The 22,847-nt window shown below is 35.8% G+C and overlaps 1 protein-coding gene and 1 pseudogene across 4 annotated transcripts in view; one reads left to right on the plus strand and one right to left on the minus strand.

The window, feature by feature from the left end:
* The window catches only part of NUP62CL (nucleoporin 62 C-terminal like), a 145,888-nt gene that overhangs the window by 2,652 nt on the left and 120,389 nt on the right, over positions 1–22,847 (minus strand). For all 4 annotated transcript variants that reach the window (XM_054471554.2, XM_054471552.2, XM_054471555.2 and 1 more), the window contains one exon: positions 21,676–21,742. In XM_054471554.2, the coding sequence (XP_054327529.1) occupies positions 21,718–21,742 (25 nt within the window). In that variant the 3' untranslated portion in view covers positions 21,676–21,717. The remainder of the gene's footprint in view (positions 1–21,675; positions 21,743–22,847) is intronic.
* Positions 5,630–6,145, plus strand: LOC129024467 (general transcription factor 3C polypeptide 6-like; annotated as a pseudogene).

A 22,847-nucleotide genomic window follows, 5' to 3' on the forward strand; every position in this document is an offset into this window, starting at 1 on the left:
ATTATTAAAAAATAATTGTACTAAACAATATGAAAATAAGAAAACAATTTCATTCACAATAGCATCAAAAGAATTATAATACTTAGGAGTAAACTTAACAAATGAAGTATAAGACCTGTACACTGACAACAAAAAAACATTGCTAAGAAAAACTAAAGAATATCTAAATAAGTGGAGATATATTCCATGTTCATGGATTAAAAGACTCACTATTGTTAAGATGGCAATTCTCCACAAATTGATCTACAGATTCAATGTAATCCCTATGAAAATTCTAGCAGGCTCTTTTTATAGAAATAGACAAGCTTAATTTAAATGTACATGGAGAGGCAAAGGATCCAGAAAAAAACAATCTTGAAAAATAAGAACAAACTGTAGGACTTAATACTATCTAATTTAAAAACTTAATCAAGTAATCAAGACAGCATGATATGGGCAATAATAGCCATAGAGATCGATGAAACAGAAACAAAGTCCAGAAATAAAACCTTATAAGGTACCAAGGCAATTCAATGGTAGAAATCATAATCTTTTTCAACAAATGGCTCTGGGACAACTGGATATCTACATCCAAATGAAATCAAACCCCCACCTTTAACTATATACAAAAATCAACTCAAGATGGATTATCAATCTAAATGTAAGTGCTAAAACTATATTTTAAAAAACAACAAGAGGCTGGGTGCTGTGCCTCATGCCTGTAATCCCAGCACTTTGGGGGGCCGAGGCAAGAGGATCACCTGAGGTCAGGAGTTCGAGACCAGCCTGGCCAACCTTGTGAAACCCTGTATCTATTAAAAATACAAAAATTAGCCAGGTGTGGTGGCAGGCACCTGTAATCCCAGCTACTCAAGAGGCTGAGGCAGGAGAATCGCTTGAACCCGGGAGGTGGAGGTTGCAGTGAGCTGAGATTGTGCCATTGCACTCCAGTCTGGGTGACGAGAGAAACTCCGTCTCAAAAAAAAAAAAACCAAGAAATCTCCATCAACTGATGAATGGATAAACAAAATATGGTATGACTGTACAATGAAATGATATACAGCAATAAAAAGGAATTAAGTACTGATACATGTTACAACGTAGATGAACCTTGAAAATATTATGCTAAATGAAAGAAACCAGACACAAAAGGCCACATATAATATGATTCAATCTATATAAACTCTCCAGAAAAGGCAAATCTATAAAGACAGAAAGTAGATTAGTGGTTGCATGGGGTTTGGGATAGAAATGGGGAATAACTGCAAATGGCCAAGAGAAAATTTTGGCGGTAACAAAAGTGTTCTAATACTGGATTGTTTGATGTCTGTACAACTCTATAGGCCTAACTAAATGGCTATTGGTTAAGGTGGTGTATTTGTGTATTTTAAAATATTTTAAAACAATTATTTATTATTCTCAAAAGATTTTGGTGAAGCTACTTCCAATCAGTGTCATTCTGTTTTGGAGACAGATGGTTTCTTCAACTTAGCCTTTTGCAAATACTTTAGGTAAATATTCAAAAAAGATTAGGAAAAGAGATTTAGTCATTAAACCCAAACACAGATTTCTAGAAACTGTAATTAATGCTTTAAGAAAATTTTAAGTTACACATATAAAAATTATTAGATGAGATTAAATTCACTGTCAAAGAACACAATGTACTTTCATAAACAATGCTATATAGTACATCTCTCATTTCTCCCAGAAAATAATTGAGGCAGTGAGATAAAAAAATATCCTGACAGGAAAACAGTTAAAGACACAAATAGGCAACTTATAAAATGACACACAAATTATTTACAAACATTTTCAAAATACTCAACTTCATTAGTAACCAGAGGAATGCAAATTAAACCAGGAAAATATTATTTTAACTTGTAAATTTTGGCAAAGAATGATCATGATGGTGGTGGTGGTGGTGGTGGTAGTAATTACAGGAGTGGTACTGGCAAGAGTGCAGAAAAATGGGTCCCCCCAATGAATTTCTGGTGAAAATATAAATTAGTACAACCTACCTGGAAGGATATATACCAAAAGCTTTTAAAACAGACATTACTACTGATTTAGCATTTTAACTTCTAAGAATTTTATTTATGTCCAGTAATCATGGATGTATACCTTAAAATTTACCTACAGCTAGGTTTTTACTGCAGCGTGATTTAAAACAGCAAAAAGTTTGAAATATTAACTAATACCTAACAATGGGCTATTAACTAAACAAACTATGGTATATCCATATAATGCAATATTTAGCAGCCATTAAATGTAGAATGTTTAATAACATGGAAAGATGGTCATGTACACATGTCTGTTAGCTTTGTATCTCTTTCTCCACCAAAAGCTAAATACAGTATGCTGTGTAAATATCAGGCAACAAATAAATTGAAACCATATATTGGACCCCAAGCTCATGCCGGGCATTGCTAAATTCTGAAGATATAAAAATAATTAAGATATTATCTCTATCAAGAAGCTCAAATTCCAGTAAACAGATATGTAGACAAATAACTGCAATATTATATGATAAATGCTAATACTACATTATGTAGAACACAGCCTGGATACAAAGAAGGGGATAAACAACTATTAGAATGATGAGCCAAGGAAGTCAAGGAAGGCTTCACAAACCATCTTGACATGGGAGCAGCTACCACGCAGACGATGATGGGGTAGAGTACTCCAGGCAAAAGAAACTGAACATCCGAAAATATAGATGAGGAAAGAATATCAGACATTTAGAAAACCATAAATACTTCTTCAAGATGAGGCTAGAGAACCAGATAGGGGTTAGATTATGCAGGGTACTTTGTATATTATGCAAAGAATTGAATTTATCATTGGGCAATGGGAACTAGTGAAGGGTTTTAATAAAGAGATGACTAGAATAGAGTGTGACTTTATCAGGATCATCTTGACAGTATTGTGAAAGTGAATTAGAATGGGGTAAGACTAGAGGGAGGAGACCACTAAGGTTACCAGTTAGAGATTAAACACATGCATTTACCACTGCTCCATTTCAAAATATTTGTCAAATAGCAGTAAAGATATTTTTAAAAGAAGAAGAAAAAGACAAAAGCATAAAATCATAAGGACAGAAACAAGAAAGGAGACAACAAAAAAACTATGAAAATTGCAACTGGATTTGTATAAAAGAACCCTAGAAAGAATATGGAATTAGTAGAGCTAGGTAATTCAAAGTGATATTGAAAGTGGAGCTAAAAACAGAATTGTGAAAGCATAAGAAACAGACCCCTCCTCTCATCCACATCCTACATCTGGGCAATTCTCCCTACCCAACTCCTGGAGATAATTTTCCTTTGGAGAGGGTGAACCAAATAAGCTGTGGATCAGGGACACCAGGCAGAGCAGAGGGCAAGTATTCTGTACCAAAACGGGAATTAAGTCAAAGTTATACAGGGATAAAGTGAAAGACTACAAGCTGAACACTGAGCCTGCAGTCTCTTCTCTAACAGTTCTCAGAACACTGGCTTAACACCAGGCTAATCTCCAGCCAGGAGCTGGAAGTTTCTTCTCCAGAGAATTTGACCAGCTAAAGAGATAAATCCTGAAGATAACAGTTAGAGGTCCCCCAATGAAAAGGTCTAGCCAAATTATGCTATAGTAAGTTAACAAGCCCCACCTATAAAACTTTTCAGTGTATCATTCTTGAATATAAATGGACAACTAAGAATCACCAGATATTTGAGGAAAGCCTCTAACATGAGAAAGACTGAAACAAAACAGAAATATAAAGAAAGCTAAAAGAAATACTCCAGAAAGAATAAAATATACATTTAAAAAATCATTAATATCCTCAAAGAGATAATACTGAATTCATGAAATAAGAACAGGATGCTATTTACAAAGTACATATATATAATCATAAAACAACACAACAAGCTCTTGCAAAATTAAACTTATAGCAGAAATCAAAGATCAGTAGAAAGACAAATAAAAAGTTGAGTACATACCCCAGAAAATTTAACAAAAATATAACGAGAAAATAGGAGAGAAACTAAATTTAGATCAGTCCAGGGCATCAAACATTAGAAAAAGAGTATTTCCAGAAAGAATGAGCAAAAACTTAATTCAAGAAAATAGACCCAAACTGAAAGAAATGAATTCCTTAAGTCACCAATAATGGGCTCAGTGGATGAAACAGATCCACACCAAAACGCATCATCTGATATTTCAGTATTTTGAGGAAGATCCTAAAACTTTCCATTGAAAAACACAATGAAAAGTTCACATGAGGTTCAGGAATCAAAATGGCCCTCAAAGTTAGAAAACAACAGAACAACTTCTTCAAAAGTTCCAGGGACAATTATTTCCAAGCTAAAATTCAATACCCGATATTATTGATTAGATGTGAAGGTAGAATAAACACCTTTTCAGACAGGCAAGGTCTCAAAAAGTTTACTTCCTATGCACTCTTTCTGGAAACTGCTAGAATATGTGCTATATCAGAAACAAGGGAATAAACCAAGAAACAGAAGTATAAGTAAGAGCCATGAAACTGGAGAACCAACAAAGAGTAGAGTCAATATAAGAATGCTATAGAAGACAGACCATAGCCGAGCAGCAGACCAAGAAAGCAACAATTAAGGACTGTGGTATGGAGATTAGAGGACTCTGGCAGAGATGAATCAAAGATGCAACTGATAGATTTACAGTAAAAGCAGGGACTTAGAAAAGTATACAGAAAACTAAGTAAATAAAGAAATAAGATTCAAAAGAAAATAAAACTTGTAAAAGGAAGAAGATATAATATAGTATGCTACATGGCCAGACTGCAAATAACATTTATGCAATCATAATCCAAATATTAAATATTGATTTATGTGAAATTTATAATATATACATATTAGGATGAGGAAAATATGTGTGTGTGTGTGTATATATATATGATATAGAAGAGTTAAATCCTCCCCTCCACCCATTTTGGAAAGTCAGTAGAGAAGGCCTAATATGGAAAAACTAAAAAGTAACACTACATGATGTTTAAAAATATAAAAATAAATAGTTGCAAAATTTAGCTAAAATAATTGAAAGTGATTGCCCCTAGGGAGTAAGAAAATAAGGTATGGACAAGGAGCTGCTGTTTTTCATAAACCTGAAAAAAAATATATTTTCAAGGTGGGGGACAAAGCAAGCCTGAAATAGGGATGTAGTAGTGGGAAACTAGTGAAGAGAAAGGATTCAAGAGCTATTTAAGAAGTATAATCATCATCACTTCCTGAAGAAATAGAAATAGCCTGCTTTAGATTCCTGAGTAAATAGCAGCAGTCTTTTGCTGAGAAAAAGAAAAGGAGTTACAGATCTGGGAGACCCGGGAGAATATGAAAATAATGAGTTTAGTTTTAGACAAGTTTAATTTGAGCCTTTGGGATATCTATGTGCAGATGTTTGTTAACATGGAGCTTTATAATGGATAGTAAAAGAACCATTAGTGAAATTGACAGTTGGAGATAACAACTAGGGTTTTTAAATTGCTGATTATCAGAAATGCCTTAAAAGAGAATGCAGGGCCAGTACTCAAGATGGCAGCTCCCGGAGGGCGTGGCCAGTGACTAGTAGGCAAGGCGCCACGGGACCAAGGCCGCGGCCGACTAGCGGGGTCTGGAGGACGGAGAAGAGGAGGAAGAGGAGGAGCAGTTGGTTCTAGTGGAATTATCAGGAATTATTGATTCAGACTTTCTCTCATGTGAAAATAAATGCAAGGTTTTGGGCATTGACACTGAGAGGCCCATTCTGCAAGTGGACAGCTGTGTCTTTGCTGGGGAGTATGAAGACACTCTTGGGACCTGTGTTATATTTGAAGAAAATGTTGAACATGCTGATACAGAAGGCAATAATAAAACAGTGCTAAAATATAAATGTCATACAATGAAGAAGCTCAGCATGACAAGAACTCTTCTGACAGAGAAGAAGGAAGGAGAAGAAAACATAGGTGGGATGGAATGGTTGCAAATAAAGGATAATGATTTCTCCTATCGACCCAACATGATTTATAGCTTTCTACATGAAAATGAAGACGAAGAAGTGGTAGCTTCAGCCCCAGATAAATCTTTAGAATTGGAAAAGTTTCAAATGAACGAGAGTTCAAACCTGAGTTGTGAACAGGAGAAACCAATGCACTTGGAAATAGAAGATTCTGGTCCTCTTATTGATATACCTTCTGAGAAAGAAAGTTCTGTTTTTATGGAAACTCAAATGCTGCCTTAGAAATCACTCCTAGATGAAATGTTTCCCATAATAACTTGTCAAGAACTTTTTAGAGTTCTTACATAAAAATAATTGCTGTGTAGCTTTCAGTCTTTTAATATTTTATTGCATTTTACCGGCTATACACACATATCCAGTCATAACACAACTTATTTTACCAGAATCATTTGGAACCAGACATGAATTGGATTTTTAAAATACAGTTTGGGCTGGGTGCAGTGGCTCACACCTGTAATCTCAGCACTTTGGGAGGCCGAGGTGGGAGGATCACTTGGGCCTAGGAGTTTGAGACCAGTCTGGGTAACGTGGGGAGGCCCCATCTCTACAAAAAATTTTTTAGAATTAGCTGGACATAGTGTTGTGCGCCTGTGGTACCAGCTACTGGGCAGCTGACCTGGGAGGATGGCCTGGGATGGGAGGTCAAGGCTGCAGTGAGCTGCGTTTGCGCCTCTGTACTCTTGCCTGGGTGACACAGTGAGACCCTGTCTCAAAAAATAAGTAAAATGAAATACTTGTAAATGACTTTAGGGACCCTTCTGAGTCCTTTAAATTCAAGGTTTTATTAAGGTAAGTATATGTTTTCCTTTGAGGCTGTTACAAATTACTTCAAACTCAGTGAGTTAACACAAATGTATTGTCTTATAGTTTTGTAGGTGAAAAGTGTGACACGGGTCTTATCTGGCCTAAATTCAAAGTACTGGCAGGAATGCATTCCTTTATGGAGTTTCTGGGATTGGGGGCAAATCCATTTCCTTGTTTATTCAGTTGTTGGCAGAATTCAGTTCTTTGCAGTTGAAGGATCAAAGTCTCCTTTCCTTGCTGTCTGTTAGCTGAGGGTCATTTCTAGCTTCTGAAGGCTGCCTTCATTCCTTGGCTCATGATCCCCTTTTCTTCAGAGCCTGCAATAGTGGGTGAAGTCCCTCTCCCATTTTGAATCATTCCTGTTACTTCTTCCATCATCCCTCTCTCTGACCTACCCTGCTGTCTTCCATTTCCACTGTTAAATATCTATTTGATTACTCTGGGCCCAGGTGGATAATCTCCCTATTTTAAGGTCGATAACTTTTTTTTTTCCTTTGGGACAGGATCTCGCTCTGTTGCCCAGGCTGGAGTGCAGTGGCGTGACCACGGCTTACTACAGCCTTGAACTCCCGGGCTCAGGCAGTCCTCCCACCTCAGCCTCCTGAGTGGGTGGGACTGCAGGCACGCACCACCATGCCTGGCTGTTTTTTTACATTTTTTTTTTAAGAGATGGGGTCTCATTATGTTGCCCAGGCTGGTCTTGAACTCCTGGGCTCTGGTGATCCTCCTGTCTTGGCCTCTCAATGTGCCGGGATTGCAGGCATGAACCACTGCACCCTGCTGAAGGTGTATAAGATTAATTCTGGCCAGGCGCAGTGGCTCACGCCTGTGATCCCGGCACTTTGGGAGGCAAGGCAGGTGGATCACAAGGTCAGGAGTTTGAAACCAGCCTGGCCAACATGGTGAAACCCTGTCTCTACTAAAAATACAAAAATTAGCCAGGTGTGGTGGCACACACCTGTGGTCCTGGCTACTCAGGGGGCTGGGGCGGGAGAATTGCTTGAGCCCGGGAGGTGGAGGTTGCAGTGAGCTGAGATTGCGCCACTGCACTCCAGCCTGGGTGACAGAGCGAGACTCCATCTCAAAGACAAAACAAAACAAAACAACATTAATTCCATCTGCAAAGTCTCTTTTGCTAGGTCATTTAACATACACAGGCATAATACTAGGGATTAGGGCATGGAAGTCTTTGGGGCCTATTTTTAGTCTACTACAATAAGTATTTCATCTAGGAATAGAAAAAGAATTTTAAAGTGCTTAAGGATAAAGGAACAATTCCAAATATTCCAGATGTAATTTTGCTCCTTTCCCACTTGAGAAAGATTATTGAAATTCAGCTGTAGTAGTCATTTTATCATGGCAGTAAACTAAATCTGTGCTAGTTTATATTTTTTAAGTAAATTATTCACACCCTTTGATACTTTGTTACAGGTTGAGCTGTGTAAAATTGCCAATATTTGATTGTTTCCGACTACAAAAAACAGCAATTTCCTATAGTTTAACCTAGTACCAGTAAGTTAAAACATACCTCATGTTAATTACATCTCACAATTGATGGAGATAAAACTATTTTAACAGATTAGAGAGCTAACGTTCTAGGATGAATAATTTTTTTTTTAAATCAAGTTCTGGCTCTGTCGCCCAGGCTGTAGTGCAGTGGCGCAGTCTGGGCTCACTGCAACCTCCGCCTCCTGGGCTTAAGCCATCCTCCCAACTCAGCCTCCCTAGTGGCTGGGACTACAGGCATGTGCAACCATGCCCAGCTTATTTTTGTATTTGTTGTAGAGATGGGGTTTTGTCGTGTTGCCCAGGCTGGTGTCAGACTCATGAGCTCAAGTGGTCCTCCTGCCTCGACAAGGTGCTATAATTACAGGTGTGAGCCATCATGCCTGGTCCAAAGAATTTTTTTCTTTCAAAAGTTTTGTATTTAATTGGAAAATGACTTACCTTGATAAAAAGCATTTTCAAATCATAAGCAGATGATTATAAGCAATCATCTATATCCCAATGTCTATATGACTTTTTAATTTTTTTATTTTTTGATAGTCTGTCACTCTTGTTGCCCAGGCTGGAGTGCGGTGGCATGATCTTGGCTCACTGCAACCTCTGCCTCCCAGGTTCAAGCGATTATCATGCCTCGGCCTCCCAAGTAGCTGGGATTATAGGCACGTGCCACCATGCCCAGCTAATTTATATGACTTCTTTTTAGTCTCAGCTTTTAATAAAAAGCTTATTGTTTCCTCCTTATGTATGTATAGGAGAGCATGCTAATTGCCTGACCCAATGATCTGTTCTCCCTTTTTTGCTTTGTATCAGAATCCTAGAATTTATTCAGGTTAGCAATGTGCCTAGCTTTCCTTGCAGATACATGTGGTCATATGACTAAGTTCTGGAATTGACATGGAATAAGAAGTGCTGAGTGATGGAATAAAAAAGAAAAAAGAAAATAACAAGTGCTTAGTGGTGCTTCTGGGAAGTTTCTTTAAACTTAAAGGCTTAAGGGGAAGCAGGTGGACTCATCTTCTGTTCCTGCTAGAAGATGGATGTTGTAGCTAGAGCTCCAGCAGGATTCTTGGACTTCAAAGTAACCTTGGAAATAGAAGCCATGAATGGCAGAGCAGCAATATAGGAGACTGGGTCCTGATACTGTGAGATTACCCTGGACTGCTATGAGTAAAGGGTTAATAAAACCTTTTCTTTCTCCCTGGTGAAATGACCTCGAGTTTGGCTTTCAACACTGTTTCTCTGGAAACCTACTAGGCAAGGTAATAATGGAATGTCAGCTGTAATATTAGGCAATATTATTTATGATTAAAAATGAGCCCTTAGCTGGGCGCAGTGGCAAAAATAAATAAATAAATAAATAAGGAGAATGCAGTAGTCCTCCCTTAGGCATGGTTTCACTTTACATGATTTCAGTTACCAGTGATCAACTGTGGTCAGAAAATGTTAAATGAAAAATTCTAGAAATAAACCATGTATAAGTTTGAAATTGTGCACCATTCTGAGTAGTGTGATGAAATCTTACACAGTTCAGCTCTGCCCCACCCAGGATGTGAATCATCCCTTTGTCTAACACACCCACGCTGTATATGCTACCCTCCAACCCATAAGTCACTTATTAAAAAGGAGAGTTTGAAAATCAATAATCTTAAGGTCTTACCTTAAGAAAACAGAAAAAGAGCAAAATTAACCCAAAGCAAGCAGATGAAGAAAATAACAAAGAGTTGTTATCAATGAAATTGCAAACAGAAACATCACAGAAAAACATCGAGACAAAAAGCTGACTCTGAAAAAAATCAATAAAATTAATAAACCTCTAGCAAGACAGAAAAAAAAATAGAGAAAACACAAATCACCAAAACCAGGACAGGGTATACCACTACAGATCCTACTGCCATCAAAAGGCTAAAAAGGAAATCCTATCAACAAATTTATACTTATAAAGTCAACCACTTAGCAGGAATGCACCAATTCCTAAAAGACTACAAACTATGAGAACTCAACCAAGATGAAACAGATAATCTGAATAGTCCTAGAAACATTAAAGAAATTCCATTGGTAATTTAAAAGCTCTCAAAAACAAAATATCCAGGCCCAGATAATTTTACTGGAAAATTCTACCAAGCACTTAAAGAAGAATTAATAACAATTATTCACAAATCCTTCTAAAAAATAAAGGCCAGTATTATACTATTACCAAAACCTGGCAGAAACAGCAAAAGGAAACAAAACCAAAAACGCCCCAAACTACCAACCAATACATATCATGAACACTTGAAAAATCTCTCATACATTTAAAAATCCTCAACAAAATACTAGCAAACCAAATCCTACAATGTATAAAAGGAATTATAAACCCTGACCAAGTAGAATTTATTCCACATATGTAAGGCTGACTCAAGATTGAAAATATATCAACGTAGGCTGGGCGTGGTGGCTCTTGCCTGTAATCCCAGCACTTTGGGAGGCTGAGGCGGGTAGATCACCAGATGTCAGGAGTTCGAGAGCAGCCTGACCAACAAGGTGAAACCCTGTCTCTACTAAAAATACAAAATTACCTGGGCGTGGTGGCACATGTCTGTAATCCCAGCTATTTGGGAGGCTGAGGCAGGAGAATCGCTTGAACCTGGGAGGCGGAGGTTGCAGTGAGCCAAGATTGCACCATTGCACTCCAGCCTGGGCAACAAGAGTGAAACTCTGTCTCAAAACATAAAATAAAATAAAATAATTATATCTCAATGTAATCCACTATGAGTTAAAGAAGAAAAATCATGATTATGTCAATTGCTGCAGAAAAGGAATTTGACGAAATCCAGTACCTGTTCATAGTAAAACAAACAAACAAACAAAAACTCCCAGAGGGGAATTACCTCAACTTGATAAAGGGCATCTACAAAAAAAATCTACAAATAACATCATACTTAAGGTGAAAGACTGAAGGCTTTCCACATAAGATCAGGAACAAGGCAAGGATGTCTGCTCTTATCACTACTACTCAACATAGTATACTGAAGTTCTAGCCAGTGCAAAAAGACAAGAAAAAGAAATAAATGGCATATAGATTGGAAAGGAAAAAATAATACTCTATTTGCAGATGACATAACTGTCTATAAGGAAAATTCCGAGGAATCCACACAAAAAAACCTCCTAGAACTAACAAGTGAGTTCAGCAATGTCAAAAGATATAAGATCAACACACAAAAATTGTGTTGATTTTACACTAACAAAAACTTGTGTAACATAATACCATTCATAATCACTACAAAGTAGTAAAATACTAAGGTATAAATCTAACAAAACCAAAACATGTATGTGATGTGGGTGATGAAAATTGCAAAATGCTCATGAAAGAAATCAAAGAACACCTAGATAAATTTTGGGACATATGTTCATAGATGGGAAGACTCAACACAGTAAAGATGTTAATTCTCCCCAAATTGATCTATAGGTTAAATGCAATTCCTATCAAATCCCAGGAAATTTTTACGGAAACTAAAACAATCTTGACAGAGAAGAATAAAGTGGGAAGAATCATTCTACCAGATACTAAGGCTTCTTACTGTATGGCTATAGTAATGAAAGCATTGGGGGAAAGACACATAGACCCATAGTATAGAGACCTCAGAAAAAGACCCACACAGATATGTCAAACAGGTTGTTTTTATTTTTTTTTTTAAGGCACAAAAGCAATTTAATTGAGGAAGGGTACTTTTTCAAAAATGGTGCTGGAACAACTGGATATTTGTAGGAAAAAGAAGAAGAAGAATCTTAATCTAAGCCTCCTATCTTATATAAAAATTAAATCAAAATGGGTCACAGCCTTAAATGTAAAATGATAAAACTTGTAGAAAAAATATATAGGAAAAAATCTTGGGGATATGGGGCTAGGCAAACAGTTCTTAGACTGGACACCAGAAACATAATCCATAAAATAAAACTCATCAAATGAATTGCATCAAAATTAAAAAACTTTGTTCTGTGAACAACTCTACTAAGAAAATGAATAGGCTACAGACTGTGAGAAAATATTTGCAAACCACATATGTGACAAAACACTTGCATCTAGAACACATGAAGATTCTCAAAACACAACAGTAAAAAATAAACAATTTGATTAGGACATGGACAGAGGACACAAACAGGCATTTCACTGAAAAGTTTATACTGATAGGAAGTAAGTACAGGAAAAGGTTCAGCACCATCATTCATCAGGGAAATGCAACTTAAAACTGCCATGATATCACTACACCTCCATTACATGAGCTAAAATGAAAAACAGCGAAAATACCAAATGCTAATGAGGACACAAACAAACTGGATCACTCATACACTGCTGGGGGACACGTAAAATGGTACAGCCACTCTGGAAAATAATGTGGCAGTTTCTAAACCCACAACCACCATATGATCCAGCAATTGTATTCCTGGATATCTATCCCAGAGAAACAAAAACTTACATTCACAAAAGAACCTGTACATAAATGTTCACAGCAGTTTTATTCATAATGTCCTAAAACTGGAAACAGCCCAGATGTCCTGCAACAGGTGAATGGTTAAACCAACTGCGGTATACCCATACCATGGAATATTACTCAGCAATAGAAAGAATCAAACTATTGATACACACAGAAACACAATGAATCTTTGGAGAATTATGCTGAGGGGGAAAAAGCCAATCCCAAAACGTTACGTGCTGTATGACTCTATTTATATATTTTGAAATGATAGAATTTTAGAAATAGAAAATAGATTTGTAGTTGTCAAGGAGTTAATTAGGAAATGCGGTAGAGGGGTGGGTAGGGGAATTTGGTAGAAGGGAGGGAAGGTGGATGCTGTGATAAAGGGGGGAACATGAGGAAATGTGGTATGAAACTGTTCTGTATCTTGACTATGGTGGTAGATATACAAATCTACATGTGATAAAACTGTACAGAACTAAATACACACACACAAGTAAAACTGGGGAAATCTGAAGTAGATTAGATTTTATCAATGTGAATATCCTAGTTGTAATACTGTACTACAGTTTTGTAAGATGTTGCCTCTGAGGAAAACTAGGTAAAGAATTAACATGACTTCTATATTATTCTACAACTACCTCAATAGAAACTTCAATTAAAAAAAGACCAACACACACAAATAAGTTTTGATTCCCAACCTCTTTTCCTACAACTGCCAGCTCAGTAGCCATATAATATGAACCCCAATTTATGTTAGGCAACAGTTTTACCAAATCTGTTCTAACTGCTTAATATGGCTGGCCATCTTTTCAGCCTTCACTGTATGTTTCCTCATTGTTGCCTGCCTGCTAAGCCAGTGCCACATTTTAAGGTTTCAGTTATTGTCCAATCTACCTTCTATGTTAGTTAGGTTCTTAGTTAGGCTGTTTAAAAGCAACCTTGAAATCTTAGGGGCTTGCCATAATTAAGGTTTATTTCTCATTCAGAAACAGAGGAAAGGAAGGATACAGGGAGAGGGGAGAGGGAAGAGGATGAAAGAGAGAGAATACTGTCTTCTCACTACTCATAGCTTCTTTTAAGATACCCAGTTTATTAAAATCAAAGTTACACTCAGAATAAATGTACCTGAATTCTTAGTGCTAAGTATTTCTGATGGGAGAAAGAGTATTTACAGAGATGTACAAAGCTCCATTTCTGCCATGAGAATACACATATTGGTCTTGCCACTGATATATTAAGGTGGTGACAAGTGACAAGACATTCTGCTTGTATGTAGCACTGCCCTTCACACAAAATTAATAAAAAATAGATTTCAAGGAAGAGTGTAAAAAGAAAAGATGGTGAAAGCATCCTGAATTCATGGAGGCAGAGGAGAAAAATGTAGTAGAATTATTATATCTTAAGTGGTCTTTATTCAGTCATCCTGTTGAAATTATTACTTATTCAAGTCTCATTTCAAATTCTACCTTTTCTAGGAAATCAACAGCATATTATGTTCTTCTTCCTTTACCATACCCCTACCCCCTCACTTTGTATCTGTTCAAGGCAGAGGTGCCATTAATATTTATACCTCCTACACTGAGATATACAATGACTTGGCATATAGTAGATGCTTTGTATTTAGAGTCACAACTACTGTGCTGTTTCAACTGGCATCTAAAAGAACATCTTCCAATTATATAGCACTCAGTTTTCAAAATGCCAATATATATTACCCTATTTGATTCCCACAATACCCTGGGATGGAACAAATAATTAAAAACTCAAGAAGGTTAAGTTACCTCTCAAAGGCCAAAGCTAATGAATTTCTACTATGACCTGTATCTTTAGATTCCCATATAACAGTGCTTTTTCTGTTACAGTGCACCTGTTTGCCAAATGCTGTGAAATTTTTTAATAAAAAGCATTATGCTGAGCTAATAACTGGCATTGCAGCAAATACTATTTGTTGTCCCTTCAAACACTGAAGTGCTTAGAATGCAGCTGGCCTATCTAAATCCCATCTGGCAAAGTTTAATTGGTGAAATACCATCAGTTTATCTTATCCATGAGGTGGCCATTGAGATGGGCCCCAAAAAAAGCATTAGAGTAAGACTTCAGTGTACTGTGTTTGTTTTTTGGTCAGTAACAGAAATAAAATTACTTTGGAGAAAAATCCGTCCTTCTCACAAACAATATATATTCTGCTATTTGGAAGTGATTTAAATTATGTTACATATTTCATCTGGGGAGTCTCTCCAGCTTGAGGAAATTCACTTGGGCACAAAATGTACATAAGTAGGATTAGTGAGAAATCTAATTTTGCAGATGTATTGAGTGTATTTCAAATCTGGATTTACATATAGAAAAGGAAGTTTGGGAAGTGAAGCTCTGAGAATGTTAACCATCACATACATGTGCTTTCCTAACAGGAGCTGAATACTTGCTCAATTCTAATTTTAGTACCCTAATCAAACCTACAAGAAGTTCTTTAGAATCAAGAGACAAAGGTGTGACAACAAATCTATTTTGTCTGTAAAGGGGAACAAAGATGAGCAAGTGGCTAATAAACAGTGGAAAGACATAAAATACCTTTCAATTAACTGCACTGGGAACAACCAAGTGTCTGTTGAGGTTAAGAGACGCTAAAAGTGAACCTCACAGAGATGTCTTTGTGTTGCTGCCGCATCTCTGGCAGAACAAGGGCATTCACTTTTCAAGTAGGTGAAGTGGAACATTATACTCAAGAACACAAGAGATGACCTCACCAATCAACCAATGTCACCAAGATTTCCCAAAGAATTAAAGAAAAAGAGGAAGTAAATGAAACAACCTTGCTCAGTAAATCAGATTCTATTCTAGAAGACGAAACAGAAAGAAGGCACTTTAATTGGAATTCAAAGGCATCTTTTGGCATCTCAGCATCTGATACTTTTCAGATATGAGAGGGAGGGATGAAAGTAATTAATAAAAATATTTTTAGGCCGAGTGTGGTGGCTCATGCTTGTAATCCTCACACTTTGGGAGGCCGAGGCGGTGGATCACTTGAAGCCAAGAGTTCGAGACCAGCCTGGCTAACACCATGAAACCCTGTCTCTACCAAAAAATACAAAAATTAGCCGGGCATGGTGGTGCGTGCCTGTAGTCCCAGCTACTCGGGAGGCTGTGAGGCAGGAGAATCACTTGAACCGGAAGGCAGAGGTTGCAGTGAGCCGAGATCATGCCACTGCACTCCAGCCTGGGTGACAGAGTGAGGCCCTGTCTCAAAAAATACATATATATGTATTTTTAAAAAATCTTTCTTGTCTGGACCAAAGCTTCTTAAAAAAATCCAACTCCAAAAAATCTAATTAAAAACAATACCCTCAGACAATAAATATTAACACTGGGTAAATATGAAGTATGATTATTACATATCACACAAAACTACTTTTCTAAAATGGTCCTATGACATTTTATGCAAGAGTTAGTCAAATCATGAGAGACAACTAAGAATGTTTTGCACCAAAAAAATAAGGTGTTCATAGCCATTCAGCTTAGTACTAATGGGATTGTATTTTGGAAATATTACAAAATCCCTATGGTGCTTATAATTACTCTAAGGAGTAACTCTGCCCTAAATAGCAGCCTAAATGTTGTGAGCAGCTATTAAATAATTATGCAGTTCTATTCCTTAAGAGACTGCAATAATTATGGATGAAATAAATTTTAGTCTTGAAGCTTTGGGATACTTTATGAAAGAAGTAAAATGCCATGAAAATACTCAGTGAACTTTCAAATAATTACAAGTATAAGATTTTTGCATTGCCCATTCCTTTATTGGGGTGTTGGATAAATAGTACCAGACATGATTATGGTTTGGTATATGAAGAAACAGAAAATGCCTATCCCTCACCCCATGTCGCCTCTCTAAGAGAAGTAGCACCATATACTTAAAACTAGTAACAAATTGGCTCAGATGGATTGCCAACTCTGTCATAAGTGGTCCCAGAAGAACTGGAGTTGCTGCAGTTTCAATGACTACCAACTAAGAAGACAGATGTGTGACTGCAGCATTGCCATCAAGTCAACCTCAAAATAATGTAAATTTTTAAAAAGAGAATAACAAGAGGGGAAACTGGTATTTGACTATAGTTACTACTAATTCCCAATTATCTAGACTGATCGGGAGAAAAAAAGGCATAGTTAATGTTAAACAAAGGAGGGAAATATCAAATGTAAAAATTGGTCATTACCTACACATGTTCAGACACTCCTTAATTCAATTAGCTAGTACTTTGACACCTTTCTAGTTCAGTCCCATCATTTATCTAACCCATCATATAAGTTAGAGAAAGAAAGGGGCCTGGTTCTCTGTAACTTATTCATGGATATTGAAAAGTTGACTGGACTTTTATGTAATATTTTAACATATTTAAAGTGTAATGTTTCATTTCCAAATCACCCTTTTTTTTAAGACACAGTCTCACTGTCACCAAGGCTAGGGTGTAGTGATGCAATCATGGCTCACTGAAGCCTTGAACTCTGAAGCTCAAACCTCCTACCTCAGTCTCCCAAGTAGCTGGAACCACAGGTGTGTGCTACCACACCCAGCTACTATTTTTTTTAAGAGATGAGGTCTCACTTTGTTGCCCAGGCTGGTTTCGAATCCATGGGCTCAAGCAATCCATCCACCTTGGCCTCCTGAAGTGCTGGGATTGCAGGCATGAGAGACAGTGCCCAGCCTCCAAATCACTTTTAAAGAGCCAACTTTTTAGTTAAATATATGATCTTCTTAGTGCAACAGTTGTCATGTTTTATGATGAAAAAAATGTGTATTAAAATTAAAGATATTAAATTATCAAAACATTTCCCAGAATCCTTTTAAAATAAAGATTTGATTATATACAAGTTGAAGATTTCTCTTTAGTAAAAAACTATAATATTTGTATTGTTAAAATAACACATCTATTACTTTTTCTATAACTATTATTTGAGTAGAAATAAATGGATTCATTGAGCTTACTCATAAAACTTTTCAGTCCACAGATCATTTCAGCATACACGATCCAATTAACTACTAAAAAACAAAATAAAATAACAAAAAACAACCTCTCTTAAGACAGCATAATTAAACCCTGCCACTCTCAATTTCTTCATCTTGTCATTTCCTGATATGAAAAAGAAAGGCTCCTTGGGTGGGAATGGCAAAAAGGAGCCCACAGAGTCAAGAAATACCAGGCTTTTTTTCTCATTCTTTTTCATGGCCTCCTTTGTCTCAGTTGAGAACCAATATGAAATCTCATCGCCTCTCCAGCTCAAATGAATTTTTAGCAAAAAAGTAACTCCATGTAATCATTACTCTTCATTGTTTTACTCTTTTTATCCTGTGTTGACTTAGAACTTTCCCCAGATACCTAGAACTTATATCCTATCCAAAGTACTATCATACTTTGATAACCTTTGTCCTCTACCATTAGGTACATGACTAAGATTTGTTTTTATATTTAGTGATCCTACATTACAATTGTTTTAAGAGCGTACCAGAAGAACACCATTCTGATAATAAGGAAGTCTGGATCCTGGTCCTAGCTCTGCCGTTAATTAGCTGTGTGTTCTTAAAGAAGTCATTCAACCTCTCTGAGCCACAGTTTTTCCATTTAAATAAAGTAAGTCCCTTTTCAATGCTAACAATCTTAATTTTATTAAGGAAACACTGGCTGAAAGCCTTGAGATTTCATTTATGACAAAGAGAATCCCTGCCAAGAGAAAAAAATCACTATAATTTTTCTCTACAGCCCAAATTACTTTTTGACACCTTCCTCAACTCTACCCAAGAAGCACTGATCACTGTAGAAAAACTTGCGACAGGAAGACAACTAAGTCAAGCATTGTTTAATCTCATTCCTGAGTGTTTTCTAGTTACTGACACTCTCACATCTCAGCAGTTCTTATAACTTGTCTAGGTAAGTGGTTTTTGGTGATAAACTACCTGGAACTACCTTCTCTAGATCCAATTTAATAGCTACCTTTTGAATCACATGACCCTTCTTTTCTCTTACCTGACCTCATGAACATAGTAAATTCTGATAATCAGTAACCAGTTCTGCCACTACCATTTACTGACATTGCTTCTTTTAATCCTAACAAAACCCCTAAAAGATAGATATTATCCCTCATTTTAAAAATGAAGATACAGACTCAGAGAGATTAAGTAACAATTAAGGTCACACAACAATTAAGTGGTAATGCCTTGACTTGAACCCGCATCTATCTGACTTAGAAACTCTCCCCATTGGGCAGTTTTAAAAAATATTAAAGCGATATAGAATTGAACCTCCCTCTGATAATTCAAAATAGTTTCAAAATGGATAGAATATTTTTTCCTTAACACAGGAGAGAGGGAAGTAAAGATGAATGATGATATAGGTATGTCTGGAAGGGAAAGAAGCTGAAGAAGTTCATGGTTGATGACCTCTATTAATGCAGAAAATGAAAAATCTAGAATGCCAAATAATAAAATTTGTGTTATTTTAAGGCCACATCTTTAAAAGTAATCACTCTGGTTAACTAGCTCCCATTTGTCTTAATTCCTTAGGCTTCATTATATTCCATATTTAGGCAAAGTCTGTAAAAATGATTTCCACCCCCCAATTTTTAAGTCTATAGGAAAGTTGAGAGAATAGTAAAAACCACACACTTGTATGCCTTTTACCTAGATTAACCCACTGTTAACATTTTGCCACAAATTGCTAAATCTTCCTCTTTGCAAATTTTTGCTGAAAGTAAACCACAGACATGAGAATTCTCTAAATAACATAGCCTGAATCTTCTAAGAATAAGGATCTTTTCCTACATAATCAATAACTATCACATCTAGTAAAATAAACAATTCCTTAATATCATTTAATATACGGTCCATATTCAATCCCCCAATATTCTAAACAATATCTTTTTAGTTTTGATCAGTACCTAATCAAGGTTAACAACGTAGACTTGAATGTTATGCCTCTTTTAATCTAAGACTATCCACTTATTTTTGTTTGCTTGTTTCGAATTTTTTTCTCATAACGAACTTTTTGAAGAGTCCAAGCCAATTACCCTTCAGAATGTCTTACACATAGAATGTCTGATTATTTCCTTGAGATTAGATTCAAGTTAAAACATTTTGGGTAAGAATACTACATCATCTTTCAGAATGTCTCACATGTGAAATATCTGATTATTTTCTTATGATTAGATTCAACTTAAACATTTTTGATAAGACTACTACATAAATGGTATTGTATACTTCTTATCATGTCAGATCAAGAGGCACATAAAGTCCAGTTATCCTACTATTGGAGAGGCTAAGTTTGATCACTTCATTAAAGTGGTACTTGTTAGATAGCTGTTGTAAAGGCACATTTTGTCCTTTGTAATTATTCAGTAATCTATGGAGTGATATTTTTGAGACCACATAAATATCCTATTCTCCAATGATCTTAAACTCAATGGTTTTAGCATGCATTGATGATCCTTGCCTGAATCAATTATTGTGCTGGGGTTGCAAAATGGCTCTTTTCCTCATTGAAGTGTACAATTAAAATGGGTGAACTTTATGGTATGTAAATTATGCCTCAATAAAACTGTTTTGAAAAAATTAACTCAGCAACTTACAGACTGTATTTGGTCCATTTTCTGCTAGCATATTTTTCTGCCAAGAAATGACAGTTTGAACATTTTACGAATGAGGCAGGTGTTCAAGATGAGAGTGAGCTTAATGAAAGTGTTCTGTTGAAAGTTTTATTAATAGTAGTTTTCTAATTTTATCATTCCTTCTTTTAATAATTTGCTGGCATGCTTCTGTAGACTTTCTCCTGTACCTCCTTTTTTTTTGGAGTATCATTATAGATTCATGAGATTTTATTTTCCCTAAATCTACTATAATCTGTTACTACTACTATTCTTTTTGATGTTCAAACCATCCTAATGTGGCCAGTGGGAGTCCCTTCAAGCACAATCTGTGGCCTGATGTAACCTTATTAGTCACTGAACAATGATTGCTTTCTTGCACAAGAAGTCTCAAGCTCACTCTGTACTTTCCCAGCCTGAGGCATGAGATTAGACAGTTCCCCAAGAAGACTTGGTTCCTTTTAGTGTGAATGGCATTTAGAAACCAAGATCTAGGTTCTAGGTGTGCTCATTGCCACTGGGGTATGTCTGTCATTGCTTCTAGGCCATTTCTGTGTATAGAACAAAGGAACAGGAATTCATTACTGATATCTTAAATTCAAATTTATAATGCAAATAGAAAAGAAGAGGAAAAATAACTTGTATCTCTTTGACTTTCAATGAAAATCTTGACTTCTATTATCACTAATATGCTTTATTTCTCAATATATATGAAATGGTAGTAATACTGGTATTATAATTCTGAAACTAATAATAAACCTATTAAGAGAAAGTTTAAAATTTCCTTGACATTCCTTATATCCTTAAGATGACATCCTAGAAGGATGCATCATCAAGAACACTATGTTCGAAAGTTATCTGAACTGGGCGATTGTTATAAATTAGTTATGTAGGTTTGTTTAGTTTCAGTATGTATTCAATTTTAGTATTTGTCTTCCTTCTCATTATTTTTGACTTAATTCTAATTTTTTGGTATGTAAAACATTTATATGGCCCCCAAGTCAAAACTGTATAAAAAGGCCTGTTCATAGAAGTCTTGCTTCTATCCCAATTCTTTGTGCCCCATTCCTATCCATCCTCTATTTTCATTAATTTCTAGTTTATCCTATGTGTACTTCATTTAAAAAAATAATGAGTTACAGTTTTTCGGAAATATAATACACATACTGTGCGTTAAGCAACACCCATACAACAGCTTTTATATGAGTTTGGTCATGGAGCATACAACTGACATGTATCACGTTTTCTACTTGCAATAAATACACAGAGTGGCATACAAGCAAACTCCCACCTGAATTCTGATCAGTCCACTGCAGGGAGTCCATATGGGCATTCAGAATTCTGCAGATCTGGTGGAGCTAAAAATACATATAAGACTTTTAGATTATGATTATTCTGAGGTGGTAAATAAAAAATAAACATAAGAAATTGACATTAGGAAGTGACTTTTAATTTCTTCTGGTAAGAAATGGACTGAGAATTACTAAATACTAATTTTTTTTTGCTAATTCATATTTGCAATGTTCATTATCTTTATATATTGGTTCAATTTAATTATTTGTAACTATCAGGAATTGGATACCTATAATTCAATAAGAAACTGACTACCACAGTATAAAGAACATTAAGACACATTTCACAAGACAATGAATTCACATAAAAAATTAAAAATAGCACCATTTGTCAACCAAATCAGCAATTTTTAAAAAATGGTCTTACTCAGTTATCGAGTGTGTGGGAAAAATAGGTACATTCATATATAGCCAATAGTAATATAAATTGACCCAACCTTTCAAAATGTAAATTTTTATGATACATATCAAAAGCTTTAAAATATTCATACGTTTTGTCTCAGTCAGTATATTCTACTTCCGCTATCCAGAGTAGATAATCAAATCTAAATATAAGTGGTGATTACTGGACTATTTTATATTGGCTAAAGATTGGAAACAATATCTCTACCAATCAAAAAATGATTAAATATATTATGGTAAAGTCAACCCTGATGAAACATTATAGTACCATTAAAACTCATGTTTTCAAAGAATGGTTAAAATTTTTGGGAAAGACCATGAAAATATTAAGTGAAGATAGAATACAAAAAGTTATATAGTTTCCAGTACTCTTTAAAACAAAAGAAGTATTTTTAGCAGCACAGTAAAAAAGACTAGAAAGAAATACACCAGTATATTATCAGGGTACTGGTAATATAGATGACTTAATTTTCCTTACGGATTTTGTAAGAAAATGTGACTGAATAACACAGTGCATAATATGAACTTACTTAATAAAACTTTTAGACATTAGGTGGTCTTTCCCATTGCCGCTCACAAAAAAAGGGGGAATAAAAATAGATAAATCTCATCACCGTGAATACTGGAACACATAGCTCCTATTTTTCTACCCTAGTATATGATCCAGAGTAATAAAGCTTTGTTAATCTGGTTACAATAAATTATCTAC

The sequence above is a fragment of the Pongo pygmaeus genome, chromosome X, assembly GCF_028885625.2.
Source record: "Pongo pygmaeus isolate AG05252 chromosome X, NHGRI_mPonPyg2-v2.0_pri, whole genome shotgun sequence".
Classification (NCBI taxonomy): Eukaryota; Metazoa; Chordata; class Mammalia; order Primates; family Hominidae; genus Pongo; species Pongo pygmaeus.